This window comes from Coniosporium apollinis (genome assembly GCF_000281105.1).
Source record: "Coniosporium apollinis CBS 100218 chromosome Unknown supercont1.9, whole genome shotgun sequence".
Classification (NCBI taxonomy): Eukaryota; Fungi; Ascomycota; class Dothideomycetes; genus Coniosporium; species Coniosporium apollinis.
In genome coordinates this window covers 484,091-498,983 of record NW_006913271.1, presented here as the reverse complement: position 1 = coordinate 498,983, position 14,893 = coordinate 484,091, and the positions used below count along the sequence as shown (strand labels likewise).

The window sequence follows — 14,893 nt, the reverse complement described above, 5'->3', positions numbered from 1 at the left end:
ATTTCTTCAACCCTAAGCCGTCGCGCGAGACGGAGCAGCAGCTGCGACGCCACTTCGTCCTTGCCTTGCACTTGCTGCCAGGACATCTTCGCTGTCTGCAAAACTACATCTCTCACGCTTTCCTTAACCCCCGCGACTCCATTGCCCCCGAGGCGCTACTCCTTACCTGGGTACCCAGTCGATCCCCCAGACCAAATTTGCTCCAAGCTTAGCTCCTAGCTCAAGCTTCGCGCCCTGACCACGCTTCCATCTGACCGCGATTCCCTTTTGCGCCTTCCTGTCTCTCTGCAATTCCCATCCATTGCCGTGATACCTTCCGCCAACCCTGACATCCTCGGCATCGCCACTCCCTCCCTTCCGCAATGGCGTCCGTCAAGGAAACTGTCACCGAAGCACTCCTGGGCACAGAGCAAGCTCCGGAGCTGTCGCAACAGACGAAAGCTGCTTTCCTGCAGCACGCTGTCAAGGACGAACAAACAGGAGATCTGTACCTGGGCGAGGAGCAGTTTGTGGACGCGGTAGCGCCACCAGCGGAGGACTACGTAAGCTCGCCTTGTCAAGAAAGACCACGAACGCCTCACTCGCTGACGCAGAAGCTCCCTCCAGCACAAGATCAAGCGCGATCAGTATGGCATCCTCTTCAAAGTTGCCGACCGCCGGAGAAATGGCAAGGTCACCATGTCTGACTGGGCTACTTTCACGAACCTCCTCGAGAAGCCGGACGCCGAGTACGAGATGGCTTTCCGGCTCTTCGATGTCGAAGGAACGGGCCAGGTGAGCTTCGAGGACTTCTACAGGATATACTCGCAGAACAAAAGTGAGGATAGCTTGCCCTTCGACTGGGAGTCTGAGTGGGCGTCGCTGTACCTTGGCGGGAAGAAGAGGCGGCACAGCATGACATACCCTCAATTCTCGCAGATGCTCCGCGGATTGCAGGGCGAGAGGGTGCGGCAAGGCTTCATGCACCTCGACAAGAACGGTGACGGTTACATAGAGCCAGACGACTTCCAGCGCATCATCCTCGAGACTGCACGGCACAAGCTGTCGGATTATCTCCTTGAGAACCTCCCTACCCTTTGCAACATCACCGCCGGCAGCAAGATCTCCTACGCCAATGTCCGCGCCTTTCAGAATATGATCCGGGAGATGGACCTGGTAGAGCTGATCATCCGCAACGCGGCAAGAAAGAGCACAGACGGCAAGATCACCCGGACAGACTTCCTCAATGAAGCAGCGCGGATAACACGGTTCTCTCTCTTCACGCCTATGGAAGCGGACATTCTCTTCCACTTCGCTGGCATGGACGAGCCGTCCGGGAGGCTAGGACTACCCGATTTTGCCAAGGTACTGGATGCGTCGTGGCATACTGCATATCCGCTAATAAGCGATGCTGCCGAAGCGGTATCGGACATCGGAGCAAGGGCATTCACGAAGACAAGGTCACTGATGCAGGACATCCTTGAATCCGCCCACCATTTCGCCCTCGGCAGCGTAGCGGGTGCTTTCGGTGCGTTCATGGTCTACCCGATCGATCTTGTCAAGACGCGGATGCAGAACCAGCGGAGTGCGCGTGTGGGGCAGATGCTGTACAAGAATTCATGGGATTGCGCGAAGAAGGTGGTCAAGAATGAGGGCTTCAGGGGGCTGTACTCTGGTGTCCTACCGCAGCTTGTTGGTGTCGCCCCGGAGAAGGCTATCAAGCTGACGGTGAATGACTTGGTCCGGGGAAAGTTCACAGATCGGAAGACGGGCAACATATGGTATGGGCATGAGATTCTTGCCGGTGGTGCTGCTGGTGGCTGTCAAGTGGTACGCTTTGCTTCCGTGCGCATTTTGCGCCAGCCACCATGCTAATCTGCAATCCCAGATCTTCACCAATCCGCTCGAGATCGTAAAGATTCGACTACAAGTGCAGGGCGAGGTGTCCAAGACGCTCGAAGATGTCCCCCGGAGATCCGCAATGTGGATCGTGAGGAATCTTGGTCTCGTCGGCCTCTATAAGGGCGCGAGCGCGTGTCTGCTCCGCGACGGTAAGCCCACCCGTCCCTCCTCCTGAAGTTTTCACTAATCCACCCCCAACAGTCCCCTTCTCCGCAATCTACTTCCCTACCTACTCCCACCTCAAGCGCGACTACTTCGGCGAGTCCCCCCAAAAACAACTCGGAGTCCTGCAACTCCTAACCGCGGGCGCCATCGCCGGCATGCCCGCCGCCTACCTAACGACACCCTGCGACGTCATCAAAACGCGCCTTCAAGTCGAAGCCCGCAAGGGCGAGACCCAGTACACGACGCTGCGCCACTGCGCCAGGACAATCTGGCAGCAAGAAGGCTTCCGCGCCTTCTTCAAGGGCGGACCCGCGCGTATCATGCGCTCGTCTCCGCAGTTCGGCTTCACGCTTGCGGGCTACGAGGTCCTGCAGGGCCTACTGCCGTTGCCGGGAAGCCACAAGGAGCCGAGGGGGCATGCGGAGCCTGCGGTCGGGCTCAGCGACGCGAGGGCGCCGCTGCCGTATCTGAGGAGCAGGAACGCGCTGAAGATCATTCTGGATCTGGACGAGAATTTCGGACGGCCGAAGATGCCAAGCGGGAAGAGCTGGATGGGGGTTCCGGGCTTTGGGGGTAAGGTGACGGCCGCGTAGGAGCGGGCGACTGCGGACTGCTAAGTGAGGTAGGTATGTGGGGGCATTTTGAGCGGCGGCATATGGGGCGTTGGCGCAATAACGCTTGACTGTTTGTTGCTTTGTTGCTGTTCTGTTAGGGTGTTCTTCTGCATGGCGATTTCATTTCCTTTGGGGCGGGCATCGCGCTGCCCTGCTACAGACCCAGCGTGAACCGGACGCACGTAATCCTGAGGAACGCTCACACCTGCGCGAGCAGCGGGCTGTTGGTCCTTTCAATGTCCTCCGCATACGAGTTGTCGCTTGTATCCATGCATTGTAGTAGATATAGATAGAGCAGCTGGGAGTTGGTTGTAGGATACGGCGCCCTGGAGGCAATACGTCATGGGCTGCGAATTCAGGTTACCGTCTTTACGGAATTCCTTCCGTTACTTGATCGTGTTGATACTAATCGTAGAGTCGTGATATCAATCACACTGCCGAGAATCGGGTTAGGGAACACCAAACCACTACAACCGTACCCCTGGTCGGCTGGACCTAAAGTGATGTAGTGGAAACTTAATGTATCCTGTCAGCTCTTACTAAGGTCCACGCTTTACAAAGCTTTGTGCGCGAGTCTTTGGGTTTTTCTCTCGCTTTCCTTTGCCGCAAACTTGCGTCTTGATATTCGCAAGCCATCGGTCCGGCCATCAACCGAATCTCCGTATGATTGATATCGCGACTCTAGGTACGATTATTGAATCGATTAGGACAATTTCGCACCAATCCTTAGAGGGGTAAACAAGGGCCACCCCTTGGTTTTTTTTGGCTGGAACAGGTATAGCGGGCCAAGGCTCGTGGCTTCCTTGGCCCTCAAGGGTCAGCTCAAGGACTGACAATCCTTTGTAAGGAATGTCAATCTCTTCAAGACTCCTCGACCAAGTAGGCAACGCTTCCTTATACAAAAATCTTTGGATTCCACCGCACCGAAGACACTCCCACCAAGGTACCAAGAATCCAAGCTTTTGCACCTTGCAAAAACCGCAAGGGTTGGCTCTCATTTACCCCTCACCGCGAAAGTCATGCTTATCCATGCCGGATCCCACAAGAACACAGAAGAACTTCCTTAGTAGAGGTGTGGATATTAATGATATCAGCATACCACCACGTTGGAAGTTGGGAATAGGCGAACTGCATCCCATCACGCCTGCAGACAGGAGATACAACTCGTCGTCCTGAGGTTCATGATCGGGGCACGCACTCCCCCCTGTGTGCGCTTCGTGCGGGATGCTCGTGGAGTACGAGTTCACAGGGAGCACGCAATCTTCATAGCTAAGGTACCTGGTAGTGAGCATCTACTCATCACGTGCAGCTCGATAGAGCCGCATAACGATGCACAAGCGCACATAGCGCACAAACGACGCGAATCAAGCGGAAGTACCTCCTCGACAGTGCGCGATTTACTGATCTTGTGGCATGGGCTTGGTCATCGCATGGCATCAGCCGCCCTCGATATGTTGGATAGCTCCATCCAGCCCAATCAGAACATCGCCCCCAATCACCTTGCGAGAATGCAAGCAAGCTCGACTTTATCCGCACGGTGAGAACGCGGGGTCTGCTCGTAACGGGTGCAGCCTCAGGCGTCGGGGCGTGGAGCTATCGGAGGTAAGGGCTGGCTGGGGTTCGGATTCGGTGGGCAGCCGCAACACCAAACCGTAATCGGCGAGACGGCAGACGGCAAGCGAAGCGGCTTAACAGAATCCTGCGCTGGCCAAGCTGAGAGCCTCACTCGTGCAGTACCCGTGCTAGCACACAAAGATACGGAGCAATTATCTCACCCGCAGCTGCAGCCCCCGGCACACTTGTTGACGGGAAGGAGCTGTAGACGCGGCCGGTCGACTCTCCCCTCCGCTTCCCGTTCCCCATCTCCCAACCTCCAAATCCTACCGGCAGCAGCACGAAAAGCGACGTTGTGGATCGTGCGCTTTGTGTTCCAGTGCTTCTCGCGCCGGAGGCTGACTGGCTACGAACCCTGCATGAGACGCATCGCTCTCAGCTCCCCGGCCGGCAGCCGACTTTCTCAGCCTCGTGGAGATAAGTTACGACGTACCGGAGAGCTGTCTGCCCCACGGCCTGTGTCGGCCTGGCCCGCCCAGGGCTGCTTACCTTACACCACACTCTCCGCATTATCAGCCTCAACCTGAGCTTGACCGCACCCCGTCTATCCTACCACCGCCTGGAAACCCTCGAGCTCTTGACCTTACCGTCCAAGGACCCTTCCGAGCACTGCCTTCCTGGTGCTTGTTGATCGCTCTCTCGGCAGCCTCGGGGCTCGTTGTTCGCGTCGCACGTTCCTGCCAGCCTAGCTGTCGAGCACCCCGCCGATCAAGCTTCCGACCGCTTTGAGGCTCAAATGTAGCGGAGTCGCACGCGCTTGGTAAGTACCCGTCTGCAGCGTGCTTGCGCGTTCGTTTCCTTGATCAACACCATCGTGATGGCTTCATCAGAGTCTGAGTTCTTCGAAACTTCGCAAATGTTGACATGTGGTCGTTGTGAGCACTGCCGCAATTGACCGCGGCCCCGGCAGCGAGACCCTCACTCCCGCACGTGTTGCAATGTTTCCAGTCCACCAGCAAAAACAAAGTTCCATCTTTCTTAATCATCAGTCTCTTTGTTCTCAGCGATGTATGGAAGATCGCATCTCCTACATGAACTAGTTTTGTGGACTTCGCGGCCAAGACCGTGCTCATTTCTCCGATCTGCAAAGTTTCCTTGCGATCCCTCCTCGCCTTACTACGGGCTATCATACGTGTACGATTTCATAAAGAGAGGCGGCTGACCGTATCAGCGTCGAATGCCGAATCCCGAGAAGGAACCCCTGCTGTCACCCGATCGTCACTGGCAGCCACCACTAGAGCATCACGAAACGCTGCGACAGCGGCTGGACGATCTACTTGCTAAATCTAAACAACTACTTGCACGAGGCTTCGCTTGCCTCGCACTCATGAACCCGACAGATTACTACGACGACGACGCGTACGCTCCGAGGTCACCTAAACTCCAGGCTGTCATAGTGAAATCAAAACCCTCACCGTCTCCGCCTCCATTCATCCCCAGGTCAGCGCGTATACCGACCCCTGACCCCGTTAGTCTCCACTCTGCTCACACTGGAAAGCGTGCTAAGAAACGCAAGACCCAACCCAGTCAAGGGGACGCCGTCCTGGTTGGGTGCATGGACCCTAATCGGCCAGATATTGCCAGGCAAGCCGCCGTACAACCATTGAACTCCGGCTCGGACTTGGACGAAGATTCTGCCGAGGATATGGATACCGTTGACGGTGGTCCAGTCGCGATGCAGAGAGCTAGCCATGCAAACAGTATATCCACTAATTCAACAAGCATAGCCCAGGTTGTTGCTGAGGCAGCTTGCAAAGCTATGGAGAACATGGACGGAGGTGATACTGTTCTCCTTTCAGCGAGGCCTCCGCTCGATGGAGAAGCCAAGCAAGTTCGAGAAGACAGACCTCCAGACGACAAGGGGAATTCGGACGTTGTCATGGATGGCTCAACGGATCCTCCTCAGCTAGACGGCATTACGGGAATGGCAGCTGTGCATCGACCCAAAGAACGCGCCAACTCGCTCTCCCAGAGAAACAACGACAAGGCAAATCGCACGATAAAGCCCCGGACAAACTCATTTCCGAGGAGTTATCCTGTTGAAGATACACTCGCCACATCGCCAAACCTTGGCGGATTCACCATACCTCGATCGAAAGGCTCTCCTGGACAGACTTTACGACCGCTTCAAAGTCCACTCTCATCTCCGCGAGACGGGCAATCACTGCCACCCTTTAGCGAGCTTGTCGCCGATGCTGCTGGAGGTCGAGCGCCTAGCTTCCCGCACAGACAATCAACCTCCTCCAGCGTAGGTTCCCCGATCCTCAACAGCCGACCGTTCCCGAACGGCAACCAGCACTCGCCTCCTCGACTACCATCAATAAGCCAGACGTCGCCAACAAGCGACGGTTCGTCTCAGCTCTCACCGTCCGCGACCTTGCAGCCAAATCCGTATATGTACGACCGACGGCCGTCGACCACTTCGCCGGACGGCTTACCGTATCTTACTCCGTCCACCGAAGGCTTCAGTCCCGGGTCCAAGCATCCTAGGATGAGCCTGGAGGCGGGCCGGCCGCTGCTACCACCTCCGCAGCCCTCGAACCATCCGCACATCTCGCACGTACCGCCGCATGGCCTTGGCGGCTTTAAGTGCACGCATTCAGGGTGCACGGCTCCACCGTTCGCTACACAGTATCTCCTCAAGTATGTCGTCTCCCCTCCGTCCGTTCATGGCAGCGGTGCACACATTTCTTCGCAATCAGCAATAATTAACGCATTTTGACCAGCTCTCACGCAAACGTTCATTCATCGAACCGCCCGCACTACTGTCCCATTAGCAACTGCCCCCGCGCGGAAGGCGGCAAAGGCTTCAAGCGGAAGAACGAGATGATCAGACACGGCCTCGTGCACGAGTCGCCGGGGTACGTGTGTCCGTTCTGCCCGGATCGGGAGCACAAGTATCCGAGACCGGATAATTTGCAACGGTACGTCTTCTCCAGCTTGACGCCTTCTTTCCATCTTCGACGTTCCGTTTTTCCCCTCGTGCAAGACACCTGCCCACATATAGACGGTATCCACTTTTTTTTTCCTTTACTGACCTGTGCTATTTTGTATCACGCAGACACGTCCGCGTCCACCACGTCGACAAGGACAAGGACGATCCAGCGCTGCGAGACGTCTTGGCGCAGCGAGCGGAGGGCGGCACAAGGGGGAGGCGCAGGCGGGTCGGCACATAACCCACTTCCTCCCTACTTCCTCTCCATCTTAGCCATGTGTACTGTTACAGTGCCTTCCATCCCGCGCCATTTCCTCTGTGGATTTTTTGAGTCCTTGTGCAGCATCTCGTTCTTAGCCTCTTAGGCTCTCTTACCGGAGTTAATCGGAGTCACGGTACCGAAGTACGCTTCGCTTGCGAGCAGCGCTGTTGTGAGCGGGGCAGGCGGCCTGCTTGGCCATGGAGTTTTACAGTTCTATTGGGGGTGGGTAGTTGTAAGTCTTGTTGGTCTGTCTCGACTGTCTGTCGCTTCTGACTGCTAGTACCCATGCGGCGCCTAGGCGTGGGTGCGATATCTGGGCTGTGGCCTGTGAATTCGTTTGATATGATAGGGAAGCCGATAGGGCTTTCTAGAGCTTAATTCTTGCTTTGCTTTATGTTGCTCTCCCTGAGTAGGGTTTTGCAAGCAGGCTAAGGATGACGGGGTTGCCAACGAGTGGATATTGCTTGCGAATCTTGAGTGGTATGCAATCCAAGCATCTATGCGAAGTCCTTTTGCTTACTGCTCTCCCATCTCCTTTTCCTCCTAATGCCGCCGCTTTCGCCTCCTTGTTATCTCAAGCTTGTGTGAGGGCTTTCCCTTTCTCGAACACACCGCGCTAATATAACCCACCAATGTCCACCGGAGAACCTGAGCCCGCTTCCGAGACTTGCGCTAGACTGCCATCTTAACTAGCTCTCGTGTTAACCTCCGTGAACGTGGACTAAATCCCCTCAAACATATCGGCGCCAGCTCAATGTGGACCTACTAGTTCGTAATGATGCAAAACTGCGCGGAGAAGCACGGCTGGACCAAGTTCATCTCCATGCAGAACCATTACAGCTTGCTCTACCGCGAGGAAGAGCGCGAGATGAAGACCACCCTCGCACTCGAAACCCCTGCTAACGCAATAGCAGCCCCTGAGTGTGCGAATGCTGTCGTTCTTAGGTTAATAATGTTAGCTCGAAGTCTCCGCCCTGTGCTAAGCACGGAACTGGCCTCTCGCGAGGGAATCAAGAATGAGAGTTAAAGGATGCCGAGTTGGAGTAGTGAGAAGAGGTGTTCTGCTGGAGGTTCAATCAGTGTTCTCAATCGTCCGATCAAAGCAAAGGTGGCGAACGCCATTGCAGCTTTCGGAGCTTCCGAGCCCTCGCATTATAACTTGAAGGGCAATTTTACTCGCTTACTACTGACATAACTTGTAGTACACGGATCCGAAAGCTTCGGATCGTATGACGGCGTTTGCCGCGTTTGGTCCAAACGGACGATTGAGAAGAGTGGGTTTAATCATGATCTACTCGCTCAAGTATGGACCGAGACCTGCGCCATGAACACGCGACTGGTCAGTGATCTTGCAGAAGTAGACACAACGCTCATACCCGAGGCGCTACTTGAACCGGCAGTTCTAGTTTACAGAGCTTGGGGAGTACCGTCTGCTTGGGGAATGTTCGACACCATCATGTAATGGATAAGCTCACTACATCAGGTGTCTGCTGTAACCCAAGGAGGGCGCATTCCTGCAACTGGCCTGTTTTGGGCTCAGCTAAACCTTGCCAAGGCCAGAAGCTGATAATTCAGCTCCTGGCAGACCAAGCCGAGACTAGAATAAAACTAGGTGCCACCCAACGTACAGCTAGCGTCGAGCTGTCCAGGTCGCCTCGCACTCACAAAAAGCAGTCTCTAGACCCCACTGTCAAGATTGTGCAGCTTTCGGGTCAGACCGATAACTCAGTAAAATTCTGGGTTGATTCATTCCTCGACCATGTTATAGGGGGCCGACTCGTAACCGATCACAACCACCACAGAAGCAACTCCTGAACTCGTAGTCCTCATCTAATGAGCTCTTGCTCAATCCCTTATGGCAGACCCTTTTACATGGGGCGGAGTGGCGTGGGCGATTGCTTCAGGAGCGATCGGATGGATTGGTTCGAAGATCATGGATGGTCTGTTTGGGACGGGATCGGATCCTGTTGAGCTTCAGGCGGAGTCGATCAGGCGACTAGCCCTTGTGTTCCAAAAAGCTCTTGAAGCCGAGCGGCTTCAAAACGCCACCGATAAGCTAAGAAGCCTGCTTGACAACATCGCGGAGTACAACAACGCACCATCGACAAGCTTGTTCCGGCTAGAGGATGCCACAACGGACTCACTAGACCTACTTTCCACACTTGCCGGCTTGGAATACCTTGGACTACCCTCTTATTTCGTCGCAGTGAGCGTCAGAATAACTATTCTGCAAGAGCTACATCTGGTCTCTGGAGACAATGGGGAATTACTCAGCATCCTTCGCCACATCAAGCGTTCCAACGACCAATGCGAATATGCGTTGGCAAGAGGCTTCGACCTATACAACGGCCTGATAACTCCTCCGAAATCAACCGTGCCTGGGTGGATTGCGGCATTCAAAGACCAGTTTTTCATCGCACCCACGCAAGCGGAAGTACTTGAACAGGTAAGAGAAGCGAGCCGAGCTTTTAGAAAGGCGGAGATAGATCCGAATGAGGATTTATACGACAAGTTGCGCTGGAAGTGGTCCGACGTTCGTGAAGGCGCGTTAGAGCGAGCAAAAGCTGCGGGCATCGAGGTGCCGCCAGGATTATAAAGAACTGAGGCTTCGAGTGATCTCAAGAAGCGAGGTGAGAAAGAGAAGGAGAAAGAGAAGGAGAAAGGAGAGGTCTGGGTAGTGGCTGGTGGGGTCTTTCCGATATGATGCGGGGAGACGGATGAGGGTTACTAAATGCTTTGTTTTGCTTTTCCTAAGCGGGATTCCATGGAGGGACCTGACAGCGACCGTTTTGCTGACGAGCGGATACTGTTTTGAATGTTCCGACCCTGAGTGGTGTCTTTTCCACCATTGTAGCTAACTCTTTCGGCTTTCGCCCTTCCTCTCTCCTCTCTTATCGTTCCGGTTTCGTCCCTTTGCTGCCCAAAATGCAGGTCAAGGCGTCATCTCCGCAAATCCATCGTAATGATCCACCAGGCTCCCCAGTCCGCTACTAATGTCACCCAGCAACCTATCTCTGTACCGTATGAAAGAGAGGACTAGCCTTCCGCGAGGGAACCAGACGTGAATGGATTTCGAGTCGAAGTAGTGAAGACAAAAGAAAAGTCGCCAGAGTGAACCATGATCCACTTTCCTTCGCAGAAACGGAGACGAGGCGACGTAGATACACCATGCTAAACATATATATCTTCCATCAAGTACTAAAAAATTCCTATTAACATTACATATATCCACAAAGCCATCCCAGCATCGCGCTCATTCCGGGTATATCGATGCGGAACCCAAAGCCAACACCAGCAAAGAGCGCCCGAAGATCCCTGACACTGTACACAACCAACCACATCACCCGCATACTTGCCCCTCAAAATCCCCTCTCTAAACACACCATTCATCCATCACCCTAACGCAAAGGAATCTATACTTGGCTGCCCACTCCCCAGCCCACTAATCGGCCGCCCATACCTCCTCTCCCTCTCGTGCTCACTCGTCCTCGAACCCACCCTAGTTCCGCCGCCGAAACTGCTGATCTCGCTCGGAAAGTCTCCCTCCCTTCCTCGATCCCTTCTCCTAGGCGTACCCTCTCTCCTGTGAGCATCGTACCTCTCCTCTCCCCTCTCACGAACCCCCTCTTTCCCTCCGCCAATGTGGTGATGATTCCCAATCGTGCTCGGCACCGGCGGCGCCATCCTGAACCTCCTCCCCTGACTTCCGTCGCCGTCATCAAGCAGCACTACCATCCACACCCCGACGGTGCCCGTGTGGCCCAGCAGCGGGGTGCAGTGGATCCAACGCGGGCGGCCCTCGTCATCGCCGCGGCCGGACAGCCACCTGACCTTGGCGGTCACGCCGCGGCCGGCTGCAAGCGCGGCCTCGAGTTCTTCGTGCACGCGGCTGGAGCCGCCGATGCGGGATAGGAAGGGGGATTGCAGTATCCCCGGAACGCGGAGGGATGGAGAGGTGAAGAGGATGCGGAGGGAGGGGTGGGGGCGGACGAGGAGGTACTGGTGCGGTGTCAGTGGGTATTGTCATGATTAGCAGGGGAGGAGGGGGAAGGAGGGTGGTGGCCAAGGGCAGAGGTTCAGACTCACGTGCTGGTAGATCCCCTCAAGCTTCCCGTTAGGGTTCGCGGAGTACTCATACGTCTTGATCTGGTCGTTGCTCGGATCCTTCAGAAGCAGTCGAGGGCGTCCCGCGCCAGAGGTCCCGTCGTCGATTTCCTCGATGTGCTCCCGGTGCATGCGTCCGCCGTACTTCCGGACCGTTTCCAGCTCGCCCATGTTGAACATTTCGCTGAGCTCCTGGAACTCGTCTTTGTGCTGAGTTTGCTGGCCGGTGTCTGCGCCGTCGCGTTCCTGCTGCTGTTTTGCGAGCATGCGCTGCAGGCCTTCGAGATCTGTGCAGTCTTTTGCCAGGCCGCTGACGTCGACCTGCGCACCGATGAAGTAGCGTAACCGGCCGCGTGAATCCATCAGAGGCGCCACCATGAGGAGGTTCAAGAAAGGTGAGCCGTCTCGCCGACTGCAAGGTTTCGTTAGTCAAGCTGTGCCTAGAGAGCGTCGCTGTAACATACTAATTCAAGAAGACCTCACTGGTCTCTTTGCCTGCCTCGACCGCTGCTCGGAGCCTTTGTATGCTGTGTGGGTTCGTTCGAGGGCCCTGCAGGAAGCGACAGTTGCGTCCGATCGCGTAGCTGACGCCGTACTGAGTCGTGCGGTGAAATTCTGTCGAGGTGGCACGCGTCAGCTACGTTACCTGCGCGTTAAACCCCAACTGACGTACCTTCTGAAGCAAACACGATGGGATTATCCGGGCGCGAGACATCAGTGAGGCAGAAAACCTCCGCCAGGCCCTCTGAAGCTTCGCGAAGATGTGGAGGTAATGTGCCTGTGATCCTCCGTTGTATGCTCGCAGTGACAACCTGGATGAACACATGCGTGATGTAAGCAGGCAAATCTTCAGCTACCATCGCTTCAAACGCTTCGTTTGCTTTATTCTCCAGGACAGAGTTCACAGTCGCACGCGCTGGATGTTCGGTAAAGTCGTGTTCCGGTATCGGTTCTAGGGCTTCCGCGATAGCGTTGGCGTAGTTGATCGCTCTCAGCGCCTTCAGCGCATCGAGATAGTAGATGAGCAGCGGGACTGATTTTGACCTTGCTGCGCTGAGAAAGGAAGTAAATCTAAGTAGCAGCGCAGGGTCTGCAAATATGGTTTCGAGATGCTCACGAGAGAACATCTGTTCTGAGCGTTTCTCCAGTTGGAATGACCTCCCAGGCTGCGTCTCTGGCTCCGCAAGCAGGTCGAAAGATCGCGGATCATCTTCCAGCAGCGGCTCCAGGCGATCACCTTCATCGAGGGATGTTTTGACTTGCAGCGGGGGCAGCGGATGACTGATCGAGGAGGCACTGGTCTCATATGAGATTACAGAATCTCCTGAGCTTCTTTCTCGTGTCTCCGGTGTTGAAGGTACTGAGGATCCAATTTCGCGGCCGATGTTGGGCGCATATGACCTTTGGCCCACCTTTTGTTTGCTGCTGAAGTAGGAACGTATGTTAGCTGGACTCTTGCGGCGATGGAGGATGAACTTGCTTAGGAAATGCATTGGCTTGCCTGGTGCGGGTCGGTATATGAATACCGCGTCGCGTGAAGTCCGGAGGCGCTGGCGCGCTCTCATCGTCTCCATCTGCCGAAGACAAGGAAAGCTGATTCAATATGTGCGCGGTTGCCACTTGCGGCGTTACTGCCGCGGAATATGGGCTCGCTGGTGGAGTTTCCGCAGGCGTAGTTGACTGCTGCGGTTTTGGCAGATAACGATCCTGAAAGTCTTGGACGAGCGGCTCGCCAGCGGCGTCCCCTGGGCTCTCGACTTCGATCTTCACGGGCGCAGGCGCTGGAGCATCCGCCTTGGGAGCAGTCGGCGGTCGAGTGGTCTCCATGCTTCTCGTCCCGCGAGTTCGACTTCCCGGGCGCGAGGTTCGACTGTCCGGCCGTGGGGGCTGCACCTGCGGGTACTGCGAGTATACATTGTAAGATGAATGCTTCTCGAGGAAGGCGAGGTGAGGATAGGGGGTCATGTTTTGTTGCAGTCACTGATCACTTCCATTGCGTATCCACGGCTGGGGAGGGCTTGCATTTCAATTGAAAAGGCGGATGATGACATGCGCTGGTGTGCGCTGAAGTGCAGCTTAGCTCGAGAACGTGCACTTACCAACGAGTATTCAAACGCCATGTCGGAGCGTGGCCCAGCAATTGGGATCGGTTGCGGCTGTCGTTGGCTTACCAAGGGCAGCTATTTGGAAGTACGGGTGTAGTGCCGTCTCGATTCCGCGGTACGGGGCTGTTAGGCAAACCGGAGTAGAGCTCGATCGCCGCAGCAGCGGGTTCAAGCAAGCAATGAGAGGAGAGCGATCTGGCTTCGGCAGTCCTTGGAGGTGCAGATCAGAAATGAGCTGCGGGAGTATGTGCACGGTGCCAATGGAAGATAAACTGGGGGTGCCCAGGTGCGCGATCAATGCAAGCTGAGCAGCGGTCGGCCCGCCATCCGGCAGCGCAGGAACCAGACGTCAGTGGACAGATGCGAGTCAAGCTTTAGTTGATCGTGGGCCTTCCCTGCTGCATTCTGCGCGCGCAAAGATTTAGGTTCCTGACGGGAACTTTTGCTTGCCGCTGACGTGGTTGCAATATTCCCCGGGATGCCATAGTGTGCCGAGGTTGCCCCTGAGCGCAGACACTGCGGAGAGCAAACGGAGGAAAGAGCACCGCCCGGCCAGACCCCGAGCAAACGAGAGGGACAGAGCTTCCAAACCTCCCCTGAAGAGCGCGACATCTCCCCCTGGGCAGGGCTGTCGCGATACGCTAAATTAGGGGGGCGCGGGTCCCTGTCAAGCCTGGCTGACGGGACAGCGGACTGGGGCTGTCGACCAATCCTTGCGCCGATCGCATCCACCACAAGGATCCCGAAATCGCGTCCGAACTGCTCAGGAGATCGATGCACCACCATCTCTCCCTCGGACCGAGCCGATCAGAGCCAGACGGAGTCACGCATCAAGGGCCCCAAGCAGCACCTGTTGAGTCCCCTCGAGCAGTATTCAAAGCCTTCACCAAACGGAGTAACATGTCTTTCGACTCTCGGAGCTCCAGGTGTTGCCAGTCCAGGCGAGACCAACCGAGACCAACCGGAGCTCCCAAACTCTCGAGAAAATGCCGCTCCCTACGTGCATTCGTAGCCCTCCTTGGCTTCGCCAATGGTGGCGTGGATGCCGTTATCGACGGAAGTGCAAGCGAACATCCGCCACGAGCAGAGGTGAACCTCAGTCTGAACCCAGACCATTTTGAGTTTACAGGTACAGGGATACGCTGGCGTCGATCCCGACTCCCAAGCCATCACCTCGGTCTCACTCCGCGACGTGAAGATCTGATGTTCTCAC

At 55.7% G+C, this 14,893-nt stretch overlaps 4 protein-coding genes across 4 annotated transcripts; 3 read left to right on the top strand and 1 right to left on the bottom strand.

Annotated features, from left to right (window-relative positions):
* Positions 1-362: 362 nt before the first annotated feature.
* Positions 363-2,639, top strand: W97_02522 (uncharacterized protein; the record flags this gene model as incomplete). The annotated part of the gene is made up of 4 exons (XM_007780422.1): positions 363-542; positions 607-1,809; positions 1,868-2,030; positions 2,083-2,639. The coding sequence occupies 4 exons, from the start codon at positions 363-365 to the stop codon at positions 2,637-2,639; spliced, it is 2,103 nt and encodes a 700-aa protein (XP_007778612.1).
* A 2,962-nt stretch (positions 2,640-5,601) lies between these two features.
* On the top strand, positions 5,602-7,450 carry W97_02521 (uncharacterized protein; the record flags this gene model as incomplete). Its single annotated transcript, XM_007780421.1, has 3 exons — positions 5,602-6,917; positions 7,052-7,198; positions 7,336-7,450. The coding sequence occupies 3 exons, from the start codon at positions 5,602-5,604 to the stop codon at positions 7,448-7,450; spliced, it is 1,578 nt and encodes a 525-aa protein (XP_007778611.1).
* A 1,876-nt stretch (positions 7,451-9,326) lies between these two features.
* W97_02520 (uncharacterized protein) lies at positions 9,327-10,067 on the top strand (the record flags this gene model as incomplete). Its single annotated transcript, XM_007780420.1, has 1 exon — positions 9,327-10,067. The coding sequence occupies one exon, from the start codon at positions 9,327-9,329 to the stop codon at positions 10,065-10,067; it is 741 nt and encodes a 246-aa protein (XP_007778610.1).
* A 797-nt stretch (positions 10,068-10,864) lies between these two features.
* On the bottom strand, positions 10,865-13,540 carry W97_02519 (uncharacterized protein; the record flags this gene model as incomplete). Its single annotated transcript, XM_007780419.1, has 5 exons — positions 10,865-11,470; positions 11,558-11,987; positions 12,040-12,190; positions 12,249-12,987; positions 13,052-13,540. The coding sequence occupies 5 exons, from the start codon at positions 13,538-13,540 to the stop codon at positions 10,865-10,867; spliced, it is 2,415 nt and encodes an 804-aa protein (XP_007778609.1).
* Between the last annotated feature and the right edge of the window lie 1,353 nt (positions 13,541-14,893).